This window comes from Zootoca vivipara, chromosome 14 (assembly GCF_965207765.1).
Source record: "Zootoca vivipara chromosome 14, rZooViv2.hap1.1, whole genome shotgun sequence".
Taxonomy (NCBI): Eukaryota; Metazoa; Chordata; class Lepidosauria; order Squamata; family Lacertidae; genus Zootoca; species Zootoca vivipara.
In genome coordinates, this window is record NC_142597.1 from 44031459 (window position 1) to 44053269 (window position 21811).

Consider the following 21811-nt stretch of genomic DNA (forward strand, 5'->3'; position numbering starts at 1 on the left):
GGTGAATTAAAACACAATACATTGACAGCGATGTAGATTTTGGCCCTCAACAACTCTCCTTTTATTAAAGGAAGAAACTGCTACCACTGGGTTCCCTTGTTTCTGAATTAAAACCAATTTGTTCAGTCAATGCCCCCCCCCCAAATCCCCTTAACTCTGCCCTTTCTGCACCAAGTTTTAAGGGGAAAAACAAGCCCACAATTTATATGTAAAATGATTTCCCATTGGAGAATACTAGCAGCATCAAACAACTGATGGCCATTCTTTTAATTTTTTTTAAAAGGCGGTTGCAGGGCAAGAGAGAGAAACAGACACAAACACACAACATTCTTAGTCAAAACAACAAATCCATCACGTATGTATTTTTTAAAAGTTGTCTTTGAACAATGAAAAAATAACGACCTCAGCACAAGAAAGCGCGAGAGCAGCATGGTTGGGAAACTGGCCCTTGTTCCAGAGGCAAGAATTCGGCGTGATTTTCTTTTCTCTCTCTTTCAAAAGGAAAATATAAATCTCTCCCCCCCCCTCTCTCTCTCACCCACCCCCCTAAAGTTTCATCCGTTAGGGACTTAGATAGCATGTAAGGTTGATGGTAGGATTCCTCCTCTCAGAGGCACATTTATTTTAAAAAAATCAAACACAACTAAAATCACAAAATAAATCATCACAGTTTCGAGAGTTAGAAACAATGGGCCATCCAGAGGCCATCCATTCTCACCCCCTGCTCACAGCAGGAATAGATATGCATATTATGGACCGTAGATTCGAACTGCAGCAGTACAAACAAAGCCCAAGAGCGGTCAGTTGTCGTCACAGGCTCCTCTCGGAGTTTTGAGGGTCACACGCCTCTGCCGAGACCTCCAGAAACAAGGTAGTCCTCAAATGCAGGTTGGAGATGTGATGATGCTGGCGACCGCCAGGTCGCGGTTGCTGCCGCCACCACCACCGCCGCCTCCTTTAGCGCCCTTGGGAAAGTCGTCGGCCTTGCAGAGGACGTACCGCCAGAGAATCTTCCGGAAGGTGAAGCGGAAGTCCTGGATGCGGTAAGCATAGATGATGGGGTTGACGACCGAGTTGGCGTGGGAGAGGACGATGGCCAGGTTCATGATCTCGGTGGGCTTGGCCAGCTGCGGTTGGAAGAGGGTCAGGCAGTTGAGGATGTGGAGGGGCAGCCAGCACAGGGCAAAGAGGCCCACGATGATGGCCAGAGACTTGGCGGCGCTGACCTCCTTCTGCAGCGTCGTGCGAGAGTTGCCCATCAGCTCCATCTGCCGCAGCTGCTTGCAGGCCACCAAGAAGATCTTGGCGTAGATGCCCAGCATGATGAGGAGCGGAAGCAGGACGCAGCCAAAGAAGTTGAAGTAGACCATGTAGCTCATGGTCACCACTTTCTCAAAGAGGCACCTCACCTGGCAGGGCCTGCGCTGGCCCGCCTCCACGGGGCTCCCGTTGGCAAAGGTCGTGAAGTTCTCGGCGCAGGCGGTGGCGTTCTCCCCCTGGTTCCAGCCCATCAGTGGGGTGAGCCCAATGCCAAAGGAGAGGATCCAGAGCACGGCAATGAGGACCCGGGCCCGTTTCCCCGTCACGATGCTCTTGTATCTGCAAGGAGAAACACACGTAAGGACACGGGAAGAGCCTGCAGGATCAGGCCAAGGGCCCATCTAGTCCAGGATCCTGCGAGGAACCAGGGAGCAGACAGGAGCCCAAGAGCCCTCTCCCCTCCAGCAACTGGGACTCAGAAGTATTGCAGAGAGTCATCCCGGCTAGTATCTAGCAATGGCCCTCCTCCATGAATTTGTCAAATCCTCTTTAAAAGTCATCTAGGTCGGGGGCCATCCCTGTCTCCAGTTTTTATATATTTCTATCATGTTGCCTCTTGGCATTTTCTCTAAACTAAATAGTCCCAAATGCTGCAGCCTTTCCTCAATCATTTTAGTGGCTTTTTCCCCCCCGAACCTTTTTGCAACTCGACAGTATCCTTTGAGGTGAAGCAGCCACAACTGTACACAGTGTTCTAAATGCGGTCGCGCCATAGATTTGCATAACGGCATGATGGAAGGACAGATCGTGAAGCTGAGGCTCCCAATACTTTGGCCACCTCATGAGAAGAGAAGAATCCTTGGGAAAGACCCTGATGTTGGGAAAGATGGAGGGCACAAGGAGAAGGGGACGATAGAGGACGAGATGGTTGGACAGTGTTCTCGAAGCTACGAACATGAGTTTGACCAAACTGCGGGAGGCAGTGGAAGACAGGAGTGCCTGGCGTGCTATGGTCCATGGGGTCACGAAGAGTCGGACACGACTAAACGACTAAGCAACATGATGGTATTGGCAGGTTCCTTTCCTAATGATCCCTAGCCTGGAAATGGCCTTTTTCACGGCTGCCGTACACTGGGTCAACATCTTCATCAAGCTATAGAATATGAGCATAGCTTCCTATACAAATAACATTACATTACATTACATATGGTACAATGCCAGCGGAGAGCTTTGTGAACTGACCACTAGCAACGCTGAGGGAAGACATGCCAATTTAAGACCTCCTGTAATATTCCATAATGTAAGAACTTAAGAAGAACCTGCTGGATCAGGCCAATGGCCCATCCTAGCATTCTGTTTCCAACAGGGGACAGCCACGGAACGTAGAATCTGAGTTCCTCTGCTTCAGGGCTTCAGTTTCCCATAACTTTCCACTGTCCCCACACCTCTGATGTTTCCCTTAAGCCTGGAGACTCAGATCATCAGGAGAGCGCTCAGTTGCTGGATCAGACCAATGATCTAGTCCGGCACCCTGTTTTCACAGTGACTAAGTAGACAGCCCTAGACAAAGCCCACAAGCACAGTGGCTGTCTCCTTACTTACGATTCCTAGCGACTGGTATTCAGAAGCATTCACAGCCTCTGACAGTGGAGGGAGAACACGGCCTTCGTGGCTATTTCCATTTATTTATTTCATAAAATCTATACGCCTCTTGATTGTAAAACAATGACAACATACATACCTCAAAGCCATTTACAAAACAATAATAACACCACTCAGAAAAATTAAAAGAGCAATAATTTGAGGCATCTGAAAAGTTAAAATAGCAACAGACTCAAAGCAGATTAAGGCTCGCATTGGTTTTTCTAAAACTTGCCCCAAAGAAAATGGTTTTAGCAGGTGCCGAAAAGAGGGAGAAGGCGCCTGCTTGATATCAATAGGCGGGGAGTTCCAAAGGACAAAAAGATCAAGTTTTTACAAATGCTGAACTGGTGTTGTGTGCCACTCCTGCAGATTGAAGCGGTAAAGTGGACATAATGGTTGAAGGCAGCGTCGTAGCCTTAGCTTCTGCCAAGTCAACAGGGCACCTCTGAATTTGCACCACCACTGGTCCCAGAATCCCAAGTGGTCCCAACCACAGACGCACGTTTGCACGGCCCGCTCCGTTTCACTGCAGGATGGGAAGACAGCGAGAGGAGTCCTCCGCCGAAGCCAAGGTCAACCTCCGGACTCTCCCCTCTGCTCTCCTCACCGTGGGAAAGAAGATGGAGGCTGTCCAAGAGGCTTGGACGTGAGACGAGTACAATGGGGGGATGCGAGGAACAGCAGGGAGTGGGAACGAACTCTGAGGAGGAAAGGGTCCAGGACTTCCCCTGCAAAAAAATTCCAGAGATTCCAAGCCTTCCACATCAAGGAAGAAGGAGCAGGTTGAGAGTTTGGCCATTATTGTTATTTACATTTGTGCCCTCCAAGGAACTCAACACGTTGCCCCTAATTCTTCCCCACCAACTCTTTGAACCTCACAACACCCATGTGGAGTAGGCTAGAGGGCTGACTAGGTGGGCTTCCCAGTGGGGCGGCAGGGATTGGAACCCGGCTCTCTTTCTCAATCCAGCCCTAGCCTGCTACTGGAACCATTACACAGCGCTGCCTCTCCATGAGTCTTGAGCCATTGCGTCTGGTCGTGACAGAGCTCTGCGATTGACTTTACGGTGCTGGTAAAAAAAAAGTACATGTAAACCCAGGTCGCCGCTATTGTAGTCGCCCACCACCCACAAACGCATGCCAGGAATTCTTTGCTTGAGAGGATGTCGTCAAGTAATTTGCGTTTGGGATCTCTAGCCTGCTCCACAGTTCCCTAGCCTGGGATCCAGAGTTCCACAATTAGGGAACGTTCCATCGTTCAGTGGTACAGCCACTGCTTTGCATGCAGAAGGTCCCAGAATCGGTCTCCAGCATCTTCCATCTGAAACTCCAGAGAGTGCCTGCCGGTCAGTGTGGACAGTACTGAGCTAGATAGATGGAGCAATGGTCTGACTTGGTGTAAGCACCTGACCTTCTATGCCTTAGCAGTCCATCTATGCACAGTGTTCAGGCCGTGGGCGCCATTCCATATGTAGCCGGAATGGCACAAGGAGAAGGTTGTGGCCGGCAAAGTGGGTGGGAAAGTCTCAAGGAGAGAAACCTCCAAAATGGCTGAGCAAGGATGGAGCGTGCTTGGAAGGCATGGAGTGCTAGGGAGGAGATCAAAACAACAACAACAACAACCAGGAACTCCTGGGGGGGGGGCGGTTGAAATGGAATGGAGCATGCAGCAACGGGCGTGGCCGGCAGAGAACTCAGTAAAGTGGTACCTTGGTTCTCAAACGTAATCCGTTCCGGAAGTCCGTTCCAAAACCAAAGCGTTCCAAAACCACGGCGCACTTTCCCGTAGAAAGTAATGCAAAACAGATTAATCTGTCCCAGACTTTTAAAAACAACCCCTAGAACAGCAATTTAACATGAATTTTACCATCTTAACGAGACCACTGATCCATAAAATGGAAGCAATAAACAGTGTACTGCAGTCACACAATCCACCCGTCATTGGCTGAACTGGGTTCCACACAGTCACACACAAAATAAATAAAAAATAGCAAAAACAGACCGCAGCATAACACTCAAATCGGAAGCGTAACACTCAAAACGGAGCACGTTCGGCTTCCGAAAAAGGTTTGCAAACCGGAACACTTTCTTCGGGTTTAAAGTGTTTGGGTTCCAAGTTGTTTGAGTAGCAAGGCGTTTGAGAACCAAGGTACCACTGTACTGCAACAAGTGGAATTGTCTTTAGATTGTGGTTTTATCGAGGGATATACGGCAAATCTGACAAAGAATAACAACAAGGTTTTGTTTCAGGCCCTGGTAGCAGGAAGCCAGGCAGGTTAGAAAGTGGCTTGGCTTGGCAGTGGAGACTTGTGCCCGCAAGGTGACGATCCCACAAAGTTGAGAAGCGGCACCCCTCCAATTGCAACGGCTGCTGGAATGAGGAAGCCTTCCTCCCCACCTCACACAGAGAGGGAAGTGTCTGCCGCCACCACAAAGGCGCCCATTCTTTGCCACTTTATTTGTGCTTCTACTTTGCCTCCTGCATTGACGGGCATCAATGGACCCCGGCGTTCTTCCGGGATGCCCTGACATTTCCATGGAAACGGGACACCACCAGCGAGCTGGCATTTCATGCTTGAAATAAGGAGAGAGGCCAAGGCATTGGGGAGAGGAAGAGAGGCAGAGGGAAGGGGGGGTATTTAAAACTTGGCTTGCTTTCTCCCACCCAAACACACAAAACACATTTATTTCCTTGCAAAAACAAAAAAACAAAAACTTTCTGTTGCCTCTGCTCTGATCAAGCAAGCTCAGCTGTGTCATGAGCCTTGGGGAACCCAGGCTGCTGCAAAGGAGCTACAGCAAGCTTTGCAAGACGCAAGCACAACTTTAAGGTCTGCACTGTTAAACCTCGGTTGCCCCAGCTCATGATTCAGAAAATAAGAATACAGTACCAATGGTGAAGCTTGCCTCAGTCTTTCAGCTGGAGCGTAGTTCGCACAACAGGCAGATATGAAGATACGTACAGTATCCTTAATTTCTCAGGTTTATTTTCACCACCGGTGAGAGTTGGTGTGTCGTGTGGTTCAAGTGCTGGACTAGGCCCCGAGAGACCGGGGTTCAAATTCTCCACTCAGCCATGAAGCTCACTGCTGGGCCAGTCACAGTCTCTCAGCATGACCTGCCTCGCAGGGTTGTTGTTGGGGACAAAATGGGGAGAGCAAAAACCATGTGCACCACCTTAAGCACGTAAGACTCCAATAAAATAAACAGTGAAAAGAAGAAGGGGGAAACCTGAAGTTGCAGGAAGAAGGCCATTAATCTCCACAGGGCCTGTATGCTCCTTTCAGGCAGAGACCAGCAAGTTCAGCTTGTGCTGGAATGCCGGAAACTGCACAAGTCACTCAAAACCCTCCCACCCACTCTCAAAAAAGTCATTCTCAGGGTTTCCTACCATCTCCATTTAACCCACCTATGAGGGCAACGGAATATGCTCATCCTTGCAAAGATCCAATTGCCCAAGGTCGACTATTTGCGTCCGGGGCTGATGGGGATCAGCTTAGCAGGATAACTTGACGGGGTCGTGTCATGTACAAGTTTGCTGACCTGGGCTGAGCAAAGATGGCTAATTGGCCAAATCCCGAGGATTTGGTTTTCAAAGCAGATATTCTAGGTGGTTGAGGATTCGGAGGGGAGAGGGGAGAAAAGAGAGATAGAGAAATATATTTTCTTCTCTCTTCTGCATCTAGTACAAATCGGAACTAGACAGAACAAATTTATAATCTCCTACTCCGCAGAAGGGAGGTGTTGGAGGGGAGGGTATTCTTGGGGTTTTTCTAAACCCTTGAAATTGTGGCTTCCAGTATGCAATGAACACATACATGTATTCTACCTGCCTGGGAATTTATTTTGCAAATGCCGTGGCGAAATTGGTTAACAGATTGAGAAAAATGAATTCATCATCATCATCATTTAGATTTTCCACCTGCCCTTCTCCATGAGATGCCAGGGCAAATGACTACCATTTAAAAACACAGTATTAAAATCAGTTTAAAACAAATTGCACTCAAGAGAATAAGGAAGGACAGTCAAGAGAAAATGTAAATTGGTGAGGCTGTGGTCTTATGGTGGTGAGGCAGAGGGGCAGACAGAGAAAATGCTGAAGATTTTCATCTCACTTGTGGGGAGATACTCTCTTTCAACACCGAACCTGCTTCGCTAGCTTCCTCACCCCAACCCGCAAACTAGTCATGTCCCTGCCTGTGTTTTTTAAACAGCAGCCCGTCATTCACCAGGTGCAGCCGGTTGTGGGGACAGGCTTCCCCGGTTGAACTTGCGCCTGGCAGAGGTCATTCACAACCCAGTCCAAAGACATCTGAAGTCTAAATCCCCCACTCAGGAGTGAGGGAATGAATGAATGAATGAATGAATGAATGAATCCCCTCGCCCATCTTAAAGCAAGCAGTCCATCTTTTAAGCACCAGTTCTTCCTGCTAACAAAATGGGAATAAACACTTCACAAGCATCATGGGTCCAAAGCAAAATGGGATAAAGTCTTCCTCCCCCCTCCCCCAACTTTGTGCATTTTAAAAAAATACTTAATTTTTAATGAGCCCTAAGAGGCCTTTTCTCTCTTTGATCCTGTTTACCCTTTGCATCTATCAATTTATTAATCACTCTTCAGGCCATTAACGCAGAAAAAGTGTCTCAGAAACCCTGTTTATCTCCTCCCGGCGTTCTCCATTCAATAATTCATGTTCAAAGCAAGGTGCGCTTTTGCATTACAGGCTTCAATCCAGTCTTTCTCATAAAAGCCAGTGCAGCTGTTGTGGGAGGGTTGCGCCCATTTCACAGATTATGAGGCAACTGAGGCCAAGAAAGAATTAGGGTACAATGCTAGCCTTCGAAAGAGTCCCTGTGATTTTCACAGTACCGGAGGGAGACCAAACGCCGTCGAGAAACAGAAATAGCTCCGGAGAAGGTGCTAACAAATAAGGAACCATTTTCATTCATGCTTTGTGAAGCCATAGGCTACGAAACCTGAGATTCCTCACACAAAGAGAGAGAGAGAGAGAGAGAGAGAGAGAGAGAGAGAGAGAGAGAGAGAGAGAGAGAGAGAGAGAGAGAGAGAGAGAGAGAATGGAATCCTCTGCGGTCTGCACACCCATCATCCTTATAACCCTTGCAATAAGTTTTGCCCATTTAATGTAGGCAAGGCCTATTATGCCCATATTGCAGATAAAACAAGCGAGGCAGAGCAGAGGCAGCCACTGGCTTCCAACTTCCAAAACTCTGATCACTGACCATGCTGGGCTGCTGTTTTGGAGTCCAAAAACATCTGGAAGTTGCTACATTGGCCACCTCTGGATTAGAGGCTTGTACCAGCAAGCTCATCGTCACCTCGAAGCCAAAAAGCTATCCAAAACATTCACCGGAGCAAGTCCTTAAAAAAAAAAATCTGGCACAATAACTGCACACCCTCCGCCCCACCTCTGAAATTTCCACCTTCCTCCACTCTGCAGTCAAAACATCTCGTGCAACAAGTTCTGCCGCCCAGCCACAACTGCAGGATCTGTTCAGGCGGAGACAAGACCAAGAAGCAAGCACTTCAGTTTTAAATCTGGGTGGCAGTTGCGGGATTTGCTGTGGATTCCAGAATCCTGACCAGATTTCTTACTGTTGCATTTTGCACAGGAATGCATAAACCATCTCACACGGTTAGAAACACGCACGTTCGTTCGTATTCGAAACAGCTTTAAAATGGTAACAGGTTTCCCCCCCCCCCTTAAATGTAAGCTGTGCTTTGCTGTGTCTGGTTTTTTAACCTGCTAGACCACATGGTGTTTCTAGACCTCATCGTCACAACCCTAGGGTTAAGAAAGAAAGAAAGAAAGAAAGAAAGAAAGAAAGAAAGAAAGAAAGAAAGAAAGAAAGAAAGCATAGGTTTGCTGTGTCTGGCTTTTTAACCGGCTGTTTTGGGTCTGTTTATTTTAATTTATTTTTTTATTTTCTCACCTGCATGGTTACAAACCTACGAAAGAAAGAAAGAAAGAAAGAAAGAAAGAAAGAAAGAAAGAAAGAAAGAAAGAAAGAAAGAAAGAAAAGAAAGTTCTGAACACCTCTTCTCTGCCCAGTTACAAATTCAGGAAAACCTTATGGGTATATGCCTGGGTTTCCCCCAAATTTTGGTGGTGGCAGGAATGGGGTTAAATCCACGTTAAATATGGAAAAAATTATTTTGACCTTTTTTTAAAATAAAAAAAGGGCTCGTTGGGTTTTCCCCTTTTCCTCTACCTAACAGCAGTGACAATTGACTTACAGCAGTGACAACAGCCTGTAGAAAACCCTGAAAATACTCTCCAAAATGTAAACAGCACATTCCTTGTGGTTTTGCTATCCTTTATCATAAACTGCCCTGGAAATTTTGGAACCAAAGGCCAACCCGGAAATGTTTTAAATCAATGGTGGGGAGTTTCAGTCCCGTGGGCCTAATCCTAGAAATGTAGAATCTCCCTCTGCAGTTGTGACTTGAAGATAAAATAAGTACAGTACATTGAGTTATTAGTTAACGATCAAAGCAAGAGACTTATACTGCAAAGCAGGAAGGGTCAACGTTCGCCAGCTACGAATCAGTGGTCTGAATATTTTTGCATTCCAGGGGGTCGGACTGGATGACCCTTGGGGGTCCCTTCCAGCTATTCAGTTCTATGATCTCACCGCCCTTTCCCTGTTGCAATGCAGAACTTGTAATCGCCAATCTTGTTTAGATCCTGAATTCTGATATACAGTACGGCCAATATTTATGCACTTGAGTCAGGGCCGGTGTTTTTATCGTTAATGTCAGCCGGCAAAGATTCTCTCTCTCTGCCACCCCTGGTGATAGTTGCAAAAAAGCAACTCTTTAAATATGCATATGACTACTATTAACCAGCACTATTTATTACCATTGTCGTCACGGTTTACCAGCGGAAGCGGAGAAGGAAGGACGGTTGAGAAAACACTCCTCAACCCACAAATTGTAGGAAACCCTGCCTATTCGTAAGCGTAGGAAACAAGGCTGGTCCTTAATAGTAGGCAACGCGAAGCAACGAGGGCGACTGAGTTTTTCCGCCACCTGGGAGCTGTCAAGGAGGAAGCGTTGCCAGCCCACGCTGAGATATCCTGTGACAAATCTGTTTGAGAACACCGGCAGCTTCAAGACGTCCCTCCGGCCATCGCCAGTTCCATCCCCAAACCCTCCCGACATCCCCATTGACCCAAAGATGAGTAATTTCTAAGCATATTGTCCACGACAGGCCTGTTGGAAGATACCTTATACTGAGTCGGAGCACTGAGCAGGAGATGCAGATGTGTGTAGAAGCCACTGGCTTTTTTTGCCCCTGGCCTGCGGCCCCCGGAAGACTTCCCCAATGAGAATGCGGCCCTCAGTCTGAAAGAGGTCCCCAAAGTCTGCTCTCTAACCAAGATTCACTCCCTTAAGGCTACCATATTCTATATACCAGGAGGGATTCAATAGCTACTTGGAACGAAATAACCGAACTCCCAATCTAGCTCCATTTTGTCAACTCTGACCAGCAGCCGCTCTCCAAGGTATCGGGCAGAGAGAGCTACAGTCTTTCACCAATAAATAAAGCAAGGCTCTAGTCCTCGTAGTTGTGGAGAAAGAGCTGTTAGGCAGGGACACAGGAAGGCACATTAGACCGAGATAAAGCAGGGGTCTATCTAGATCAGTACTGTCTTCACTGACTGGCAGCAGCTGTCCAAGGTTTCAGAGAGCCAATCAGAGGCTTGCAGGCCAGAAACTCACCACAACTGATTTAACTGGCCAGACAGGTCATTCAGCCAAACCTGCCCCCTTTCCCCTCGCTCTGCTACCCAAAGAGCTCCATCAATATCAGCACCAACGCTGCAGCAGAGAACCCGCCAAGTCAACTGTTATTCTCAAGTACCACTTTCCCAAGAAGTTCAGAGCAGGAGGGCTACTGAGGTCCAGCTCCAAGGAGGACCTTCTGGCGGTTCCACCCCTGCAAGAAGTGAGGTTACAGGGAACCAGGCAGAGGGCCTTCTTGGTGGTGGCGCCAGCCCTGTGGAACGCCCTCCCACTAGATGTCAAGGAAATAAACAACTACCTGACATTTAAAAGACATCTGAAGGCAGCCCTGGACAGGGAAGTTTCTAAATGTTTGATGTTTTATTGTGTTTTTAATATTCAGTTGGGAACCGCCCAGAGTGGCTACGAAAACCTAACTAGATGGGCGGGGTATAAATAAATTTATTATTTATTATTATTAATTATTATTATTATTATTATTAGAAAGGGGGAAGGTTACCCCCACCCACCCAATGAGTGTGGATCCCAAGATAAAAGAAGGATGTTCGCAGAAGGGAGTCTCCTGCACCTCCGCATTATTCAGGAACCTCTCTCTATCCCCCCCCCCCTCCGGCAATTCTCCAAAAAGGAGAGTGAAGTCTCAGGTGTCAGCAGGCAGAATGGGGAGGCTTTTACTATCTTCAGAAACAAATTTCCGCAGTCACAGCGGGATGACTTTGCACGACAGGCGCGGATCACACCCCGCCACCTGCTTTTCCAGCGAAGACTTTGGCCGGAGCTGATTGGGCAACTGAGGTTATGCAAAAGGAGCAGGCCAGGCGTGGAGAAAAGTTGGTCTCCAATGAGCGAATCAGAGAGTTGGGTTTTTTTTAGAAAAAAGGGTAAATTTATCACAATTGGATTTTTTTTAAAAAAAACTAAGCAGGTGTTTTACAATCAACTTTGTTCCTTTTGCTGTTTTACCTTCCGATTTAAGGCAGAGTCCAATCCTGCTGTGTTTTGTATCTGATGTACAATTTTTGGTGTGTTTTATTTTGGGGGTGGATATTTTGCTAAATCACAGTCAGCTCATTAAAACAGATGGGCTTGAATCGGCCAGGACAAACTTAAGTATTAAATTCAATGGGTCTACTCAGAGTATGAGGCTAACAACTCGACTTTTTTACAGGCATAGCATAGATGCCAAACAACACATTATCCAAATTTCCTCATATATCCCCCCCCCTCAGTTCTTAGACCACTCGAGAGGGGATATTTATGCCAAAAATCTCTAAGCTACAAAAACTTTTAAACTCTGAAAGGCGGAAGACATTTCAATGGGTTTGAGACAGGCTTTAAGTTATTGATTTCGGTAGGTCTATTCTGCAAATGACTTCTGCTCAAAGCAGACCCATTGAAATGAATGAACCTAAGAGAGACTCAATGGGTTTACTCTGAGCAGGGCCAGCACTGGGTGCAACTCTGAGTCAGAGTATGCCACTCTAAATATATAATTCCTTTTTTTAAAATAAAGAAAAAATAAGCACTTTGATGAACAGAAAGATTAAGCATACAAATGAATTTTAAACATTAATTAGTGTTGAAAAGATTGCTTCAGTAAAAGAACACCTTAAAACATGTATTCCTTTCCTTTTAAAAAACACCGTCCTGCGCTGCATTTCTTGGCAAATTCACAGAAGAAAAACAGCAATTCTGGGCAACTAGGCAGGAACTTCAGCCCCAGTTTCCCCACTGGGGAAGCTGATCAGCAGATGTTTTTGAGAAGACAACAATTCCGCATAAATCTCCAGAATGACAGCGTCATCCCTTTGTGACACCGATGAGCTAACTTGCCCCCCACCCCACCCTATGCTCAGACATGGCAACATTTTCCTCTTCCTCAAAAATATAAGATTGCGTAATATATTGTGACTGATAAGCGGCTAAGCAAGTTCTCCTTTCCTCTGACTGGGCAGTTGTTTCTGCTAAAAATGCGACGGGAAAAGCAGCCGCCCTTGCCTGTTGAATGCCTGCCTGCCTGCCACGCAGGGGTTCCAAAGCATGGCCTTCACCCACCCACCTGAGAGGATTCTGGCCCTGTGACAAGCGGGCCTGGCTTGTTATCGAGAGCAGGGCTCAGGTCCCGTTTTCCTTCCACACCATTAACTATGTTACTGTTCAAACACCGCCACGACTCCGTATCGCAACAGAAAATGAGATTAATACATCAAAAACGCAGAGGTTGGAAATTAGCAGCTGGTGGTACAAAGCAGAAAACATGTCAAATCTCCAATGTGGCCCCCAGAGCCTTTCGACCTGGCCCTTGGGCATCTCTCCAGGCCACGCCCCTTTCCCTTAGGACACACCCCTCGCTGGAGATGCTCCACCCCCAGCTCTTTCTGCCTATTCTGGATGGAGGACAGAGAGAGGTTGGTGTGTGTGTGTGTAGAAACTAGCCTAAAATAAAATTTATATCTGTTGTTTCATCCATTTTTGCCTCTGGCCCCGGCGCATGCATGCACTCAGAGAATCTCAGAATTGTAGGGTTGGAAGGGATCCAGAGGGTCATTTTGTCCAACCCCCTGCAATGCAGGAATAAGCTTGCTTCCCTGCCTGGGAGAAAATCATTATATGGCAATTTACTGCCTGTTAGCAGCAGAGGTCCACTGCAATGTAATCCAGCATGGACGGAGGGGCAGAGAGAAGGTTCTGCAAAGCCAGAGCCCACTGCTGTGACTGTAAACTCAGTGGAGGCAGAGACCTTCTGCTAAAGAGCGAAGCATCATGTATGCATGGATTGGTGCTGTGTAAACTGGAACATCAGAAGAATGCCGACGGGTTTCTGAAAAATAAGTCATGTCAGACTAATCTGATCTCATTTTTTGACAGAATTACAAGCCTGGTAGATGAAGGGAACGCTGTGGATGTAGCCTATCTTGATTTCAGCAAGGCCTTTGACAAGATGCCCCATGATATTCTTGTAAAGAAGCTGGTAAAATGCAAGCTAGACAATGCTACCATTCAGTGGATTTGTAACTGGCTGGCTGACCGAACCCAAAGGGTGCTCATCAATGGCTCCTCCTCATCCTGGAGAGTAGTGACTAGTGGGGTGCCACAGGGTTCTGTCCTGGGCCCAGTCTTATTCAACATCTTTATCAATGACTTGGATGGTGGGCTTGAGGGCATCCTGAGCAAGTTTGCAGATGGCACCAAATTGAGAGGAGTGGCTAATGCCCCAGAGGACAGGATCACACTTCCAAATGACCTTAACAGAACTGGGCCAAAGCAAACAAGATGAATTTTAACAGGGAGAAACGTAAAGTACTACACTTTGGGGGGGGGGATGAAAGGCACAAATACAGGATGGGAGACACCTGGCTTGAGAGCAGTACATGTGAAAAGGATCTAGGAGTCTTGGTAGACCACAAACTTTACATGAGTCAGCAGTGTGATGCAGCAGCTAAAAAAGCCAATGCAATTCTGGGCTGCATCAATAGGAGTATAGCATCTAGATCAAGGGAAGTAATAGTACCACTGTATTCTGCTATGGTCAGACCTCACCTGGAGTACTGTGTCCAGTTCTGGGCACCACAGTTCAAGAAGGATACTGACAAGCTGGAACGTGTCCAGAGGAGGGCAACCAAAATGGTCAAAGGCCTGGAAACGATGCCTTATGAGGAACGGCTTAGGGAGCTGGGTATGTTTAGCCTGGAGAAGAGAAGGTTAAGGGGTGATATGATAGCCATGTTCAAATATATAAAAGGATGTCATATGGAAGAGGGAGAAAGGTTGTTTTCTGCTGCTCCAGAGAAGCGGACACGGAGCAATGGATTCAAACTTCAAGAAAGAAGATTCCACCTAAACATTAGGAAGAACTTCCTGACAGTAAGAGCTGTTTGGCAGTGGAATTTGCTATCAAGGAGTGTGGTGGAGTCTCCTTCTTTGGAGGTCTTTAAGCAGAGGCTTGACAGCCATATGTCAAGAATGCTTTGATGGTGTTTCCTGCTTGGCAGGGGGTTGGACTGGATGGCCCTTGTGGTCTCTTCCAACTCTATGATTCTATGATTCTACACACACACACACACACACAGAGAGAGAGAGAGAGAGAGAGAGAGAGAGAGAGAGAGTGTAAAGCATGCATACAAATGTTGGTGAAAATCATGTGCAAAAAGACATGGGGGGGAGTGTATAATTACACAAAATTGCAGAGATGTGTTAGGAAAAATTTGCAATACAATGCTGATGAATTTTCACGAGGACTTTTTTAAAAATTAAAAAAATTAGTGATAATAATCACAAATTCATGGGGAAATATGCGGAACTGAGGATCAGGAAAAAGTGAGAAACTGGGAAGTAAAAAATGGAGAGCTTTGCCTATTCGCGGCCATCCCCATATATTTATAACTCAAAGTACACGCAAATAGTGACCTCCTTCTCCAAATACATTAGGTAGTCCAAATGGTGCCACTGTTTCACAATCAGCAGTCTCAGGGTAACCCCAAGAATTATAGGATGACCCCCCCAAAAAAAGAAAAATAGAGGAACCGTCAGCAGCAGGGGAGTGGTGGTCGCTAAAACAGCTCTCTAGGCCTGGGTTTGGGGATGCCCTGTGGGCACAAAAGGAATGGATGTCTGTTAGGCAAGGAAGGAGAGCCTGGCGGGAGGCAGAAATGGAGTGGAGTAACCCATGGGAGGGCGTGGCCGGTATGCTGAACCGAGACACACACACTCCCCGATGCAACATTTTATTGCAGGACCACACTTTGTAACAATAACCGTTAATAAGGCACTTCCAACGCTACTGGGAACGGTCTCAGCTGATCGCTTTCCAGAAAAGGCAGGGGGGGCAAGCTTTGAACTGCCCTTTTTCCGAAGCAAAAATCTCCGGCCTGCCAGCAGGGGAGACTTATAATTGTGCGAATACCAGGATATGCTCACAGTGGAGGTTTCGGCTGCAAACAGCAGGAAGGTCTCATTTGAAGGAGTCGGGTCTCTGGTCTTCCCCCAAGACCACACAGACAAGGCTTCAATGGGGACATCCACTTCTCACATTCCTAAACATATCACTAGGATTCCCATATTTCAAGCAGTAAAGAAAAAACAACAACCCAGGACATCCCAAAAAGTTATTGAGCTTTGTTTTGGAAACCCCCAAAGTTCTTTTGAACACCTTCCTGCCAGGTTTCACCATCGCCCTAAGCCAGCTCAGCGTGTTCCCTCTTCCCCACTCGTAGAACTCCTGCGCTCAGGAGCAGTCTACCTTAATCTATGGACCCAACTCTGACATGACTCACTGGACAACCCCCATTTTGCGGTGGGTCCCTGGCACACCTCACCAGATAACTCATCTTCCATCCCAGTTTTCTCCTTTTCCCAGACCTTTTCATTCAAGAAACTTTAGGACGATGCCCAGAATCCCCCAGAAAAACAGCCACTAGGTTAAGTAGCAAAAAAAAAAAAGGACCAAGACAGACAGAGAGGCAGCCCAGTGTAGTGGTTAGTGACTAGGGTCAATCTCCACTCAGCCAGAAAGTTCCCTGAGTGACTTTTGGCCAGTTGTGAGCTCTTTCTCTTGGCTTAACCTACCTCACAGGGCTGTTGTGAGGATAAACAGGGAAGGAGTAAGATGGAAACACCATTTGTCCTCTTGCTCCTCAGAAAACCCTTCACATTAGCTCGGTAAACCTTCACGAAAGCCCCACAAATTGGGCCTCCATCATTCTTCGCGCATACAAGGTGGTGACGGGGAGCGGACCAGTGACTCGCTCAGGGACACACCAAACAGCTGAACCAGTAATCCAAGGTAGACTGCTCCTGCGTAGGGAGGTTCAATGGGAAGATAGTTACTGCGGCTGTCAGAAATGGAAAGGCCTGTCCTCAATGAATTGGTCAATGGCTGTTAGCCATCACAGACTTACCAGATTTAAGAGCAGAGGCTGACATCGCACAGCTTGAGATTTTCTCTCCTGGATTTATTTTTAAGAGTAAGAAACTTCAATAACCTGGTGCTTTAATGTATGAAACCCTTTATATGGAACCTTTTTTCTGTTAAGTTGTTTTTATTGATATTTTTTTAATGCACTTAATGTCGGAGGGAATAGGCCTAGTGTATACCACTTTCTAGGAATCTTAAGTGGGCAGAATACTGCTTGTTTGTTTACATTTGTTTATATCCCAACTTTCTTCCAAGGAACTCCGGTCCTCCCTCTGCATTTTATCTACCGTACACAACAACCCGGTGAGGTCAGTTAGGTTGAAAGGCAGTGACTGGCCCCCAAGTCCACCCAGGGAGCTTAATGGCGGGATTTGAACCTTGATCTCTCCCAGTTCCTGGTCTGACACTCTAAGCATTACTCCACATGGGATGGGCACTGTAAGAACAGGATGCTGGGCTGGGTAGGGCCCGTTTTGGCCTGATCAAGCCCCAGGGATCCTTCTTGTATTCAACCTCAACCGTATTCCACCTTCAGTAATAACAACCCTGTGAAGTTAAGTCATTGGCTGCACCCATTTCACAGATGAGACAACTGAGGTTATAAATATAAACAAACCAGGATGCCAACAAATCCCGCCCGACTTTAAAATAACCTAGAGAGGAGGATATTGGTGGCCTCCACATGACTCAGCCCCTGCACATACATCTCCAATGAGCTGAATACAGTTGTAACCTGTTAGAGGCACATGGTTTGCTTTGCCATGAGTCACACAACTACCGGAATTCTTACCCATGGACTCTGAGGCAGAGGTGGAATTTCAACTCCCCCCCTCCCCAAGGCTGGTGTTTGATCCCAGGACAATGCTAGTTAAAGAAGAAAAAAGAAACTAAGGGGGGGGAAGCAACCCTGACCCCAAATCTCTGCAAACACAAACGCTGCATCTTGTGGGAGGGAGTTCCATAGTTTAACTATGTTCTGCGTGACGGACAACTGCCTTTTCTCTGTCCTGGAGAGCCACCGCCTGCGCCAGGGACCCTCTTCCACTCTCCAGAGCACAATCTGCTACCAGCAGAATTGCAAATGTAGGAAGTTGTTTTATAACGGACTCCGGCCGTTTGCCCACAGTTGTGTCCACGGTGACTAGCAGGGACTTTTGGCCAAGGGGACATTCCAAGTCACCATTGTGCTAAACTACAGCTCTTCCTTTAAGTACAAAGCGAGGATCCCGTTCTCATGCTTCCAAATAAAGGGCTGATTTAAACAGAAGCGAAGGAACCTATTAACATATACCAAGTCAGATCATTTGGCTATCCACCTCATTATTCCAAGCTTCTAGGCAAGGGGGCATTCCCAGCCATGCCTATCACTGAGCAATGGCTCTTCACTACAACCTCGGGGCCTTCTGCGTGCAAAGCAGGCACTCTAGTTCTGAGCCGCAACCCTTCTCCAGAGATGTGCCGCTCGGGCAATCGAGCCAAGCCACACGAGCCAAGACCTAAGTGGTCAACACAGTGGACGTCGCAGGGTCTGGGCAAGGGAAAACCCTTCTCCCCTACCCGCTCTCTCTCTCTCTCTCTCTCTCTCCCCGATCACTCCGTTACCTAAGTGGGATCTTGATCGCCAAGTACCGGTCCACAGCCACGGCCAGCAAGCTGAAGATGGAGCTCTGTGTGAGGACCAGGACAAAGCTGGCCAGGAAGAGGCAAGAATGGAAGTTGATCCGCAGGCCGATGCTGATGGTGATGGCGAAGGGGATGGCGAGGAGGCCCACGGCGATGTCGGCCACTGCCAGGGAGACCAGGAAGTAGTTGGTGGCATTTTTCAGGGTGCTGTTGATCGCCACTGCCCAGCACACGAGGACGTTGCCCGCGATGGCCAGCACAGCTATCACCAGCTCCACCACGATGTAGACCATATCCAGGCCATCGAGGGCCAGCGGGGACGAGGACGTGGTCATTTCAAGCAGGGGGCTCAGCCCACGCCAGCGAATGCCATGGGGCCACCAAACCCCCAACAGTGGTGCTCAAGGGAGAGCTGGCCTGCGGGAATGAGGGCCACCTCCTTCTAGCGCCAGACATGGAGGCGTGCCGATTTGGGTGGCGGTGGTGCTGAAGCTCAGCCCACGCTGCCACCACACCGCTGCGCCCGCTGGGACACGTCTTCGGCCATCGCCGGTGGACCGCAGGCCGTGAAATCTCCCGGCGCAATAGATCTCGTGGTGGTGATGCTTGTCACGGTGCCACAACAAGTCTCTTGGTCTTGTTCTTCTGCCACACCAGAAACCTCAAAAGAAGCAGCGCGGAAAGCCAAGGCGCTAGTCCCTGTTGTTTTACCCCACCACGTGCCACAGGGTGAGCGAAACAGGACTCTTCCCCCAGCCGGCTGAGCCCAGGGAAGGGGGCAGGCAAGTTGGTGTCAGTCTTGGAGGCTAGGAAATGGGCGCAGGGAAGGTCCACCCCCGGGAGGCATCACACAGAAGCAGGGAAAAGCCCAGGCGGTCCAAATGATGTTCTATCTGCAGGAACCCCGGAAATGATCAACAGGAGAGTCCCAACGTGGAGTCGCGAGTTCGAGTCTGCCCACGTAGCTTCGCCCACCTCGAAAAGCCAAGGCAGAGCTCCTCTCTTATATCCTTGCAAATTATAATTTAAAAAAAAGGTGGAGGTGATCCAGAGTCGCTGCAAACGCCCCTCTCTTTTGAAGCGCACCCCGGATGCGCTCCAGCAAACTCTCCCTCGCGGAGCCGCGGCGTCTTTCCCCCGCAGCAGAGGCTTGCGCGGCTATTTCTGCACATGGGGAGAGGGCGGGGCGGGGCCTCGGCGGAGCCCTGCGTCCGATTGGCGGAGGCGCACTCCCGGACTCCGCCCCTTCCTCGCTTTTACCGTAAGGCCGCGAGCGAGGCGCCCCGCCGATGTTTCCCGACGCCCTGCAAAACTTAGAAGAAGTCTTTTTCGCTGCAAACCAGAAGAGAGAGTCATTGCAAGCTGGGTGAGTCAGAGGCGCTCATTCATCCTTATTTTCTTCTTCTTCTTCTTCTTTTTAAAAAAGTGTAATCTTCCGCCGTAGATGATCTGGAAGATTAAGAATAGGAGGGATGCACTTTGCACGTCCTCAGAGACACACTGTGAGTCTTATAACAAAAAGGGGTGTGAGCGTTGGAGGCTAGTGTTGTATTGTGTTTTGTTTTATTTTCCTTCCATTGTCCCTTATGAATCACTTTCCAAATGATTCACAATGAGGCGTCAGAAGAACCTAGCTCAGTAGCCTAGTATCTCCGGGTAGGGCTAGGAATGTCCTCTGGAAAAACGCTGCCAGTCAGTGTAGGAAATACTGAGCTAGATGGTGCAATATCCGACTCATTAAAAGGCAGCTTCCTATGTTTCTCTCTAAACCAGCCCTTAACCATGAGACCTGGGATCTTATTTTATCCTAAAGAGAACAGCTGTAGCTCAGTACTGTAGTAACACAGCATCTGTTTTGAATGTGGAAGATTCCTGGCTCAGTCCTTGATGGTCTGGGAGAGAGACTCCCTGCCTTGAAACCCTGAAGAGCTGCTGCCAGTCAGTGCAGGAAATCCCAATGGTCTGATTTGGTATAAAGAAGCTTCCTAAATTCCATATCTATCTATTGATCTGTCGACCAACACACACACACACACACACACACACACACACACACACACACACACACACACACAATCTCAACTTCAAAGCAGAACCAGAACAGGATAAGAAACCCTCCTTTAAAAGCTTGCTGAAAAGATCGAGATGGCAATGATCTGATCTGTGTTGTTGTTGTAAATGTGCCTTTGGATTTTCTATCCTAACCCTGTGTAGTCAGGAGCAAGTCTTCTTGAATTCACTCCAGCTCCCTTCCCAGGCTTTCTCATAAACAATGCAAAAATCCCTGTTGCAAAATAGTGAGCAAGGTTTTGGGTCCTGCAGAGCTCTTCTTCTTCAGCTTGGAAGCCAAGTGAAACAGAGTGGCGTGGGGCTCAGTGCTGGAGAAACATGGCTTGAGGCTGGATCTCAAATTTGACATTTAGTTAGTCAGCATCTTAAGAGGGAGTGTGTGGTAAGTGATGGCAGACAGTATTCTTATTGTGCAGCGAGGTTGGGACTTGTAAGGTCTGGATGCTTGCATCATTTTAAAAATTGCCAATCAGAAAATTATTATTATTTTATTATTATTTTAATTATTCTATCTTCTTTCATTTCAAAGAGAAATACCAAGGTGGTTTACAGACAAACAAAAGCCAGCAATGAAATACCAATATCCATATATACCTTGCCAAGCTTTTGCTGCTGGCAGCCAAAGGCTCAGAGCCAATACATTCAGATACTTTTGTTTATTTACTTGACATTCCTTAAAATTCTTACTCAGCGGAACCTCTCCGAGTGACTTGCTCTTTTATCGCTTCTGTTTCGCAACAACAAATAGATAGGGGATAAGAAACAATCAAGCTGCTGCTTTATAAGCAAATATTGATAGTGATTAAAACAATATGTATAAGTATGTGATGAAACAGAGATGACTGGGCCAAGCCATCAGAAGGGAGAGGCAGGAAAAACTGGTTGTCCTCAACTTTCCACCCTGCTCCGCGTCCTGTCAGCTTTTGGGGTATTTCCAGCGAGTTTAAAATAAGATTGTATCCTGGTTAACAAAATTCGAGTTGATTAATTGTATGAGTGTTGATTGACTGAACTTTTTAATTTGATTAAACCTGAAGAATAACTTCCTGATGGTAGGAGCAGTTTGACAATGGAAAGGACTGCCTTGGAAGGTAGTCTCCTTCCCCGGAAGATTTTAAACAGAGGTTGGATGGCCACCGGTCAGGGATCCTCTAGCTAGGATTCCTGCATTGCAGGGGGTTGAGCTAGATGACCCCTTGGGATCCCTCCCCTACAGTTCTGTGTTTCTATTATTCAGTCTGTGCAGGAAGGAGAAGCCTGTCGATGGCTGTTAAGCCGCAGGGGCTGTGTGGAGCTTTCAGTCTATCATCAAATATCATGACCCGGAAAAAATGTCTGCGGACAAACGCCGGCTCCCTCGGCCTGTAAAGTGAGATGAGCGCGCAATCCCAGAGTCGTCTAGGACTGGACCTAACGGTCAGGGTTACCTTGACCTTTAATGGATGCCGGGATCGGGCCTTTGGTGTGGTGACAGATGCCCTTTGGAACTGAAACTGTGCATCTGACAGACACTCTCTCCCTGGCATCTCACG

The 21811-nt window shown here is 47.6% G+C and overlaps 1 protein-coding gene across 1 annotated transcript; it reads right to left on the reverse strand.

Moving 5' to 3' along the window:
• Positions 1–252: 252 nt before the first annotated feature.
• ADORA2B (adenosine A2b receptor) lies at positions 253–19348 on the reverse strand. Its single transcript, XM_035139747.3, has 2 exons — positions 18189–19348; positions 253–1599 (listed from the first exon to the last, which is right to left on the reverse strand). Exons 1-2 carry the CDS (start codon positions 18542–18544, stop codon positions 879–881), a joined length of 1077 nt encoding a protein of 358 aa, XP_034995638.2. The 5' UTR covers positions 18545–19348; the 3' UTR covers positions 253–878.
• Positions 19349–21811: the final 2463 nt, after the last annotated feature.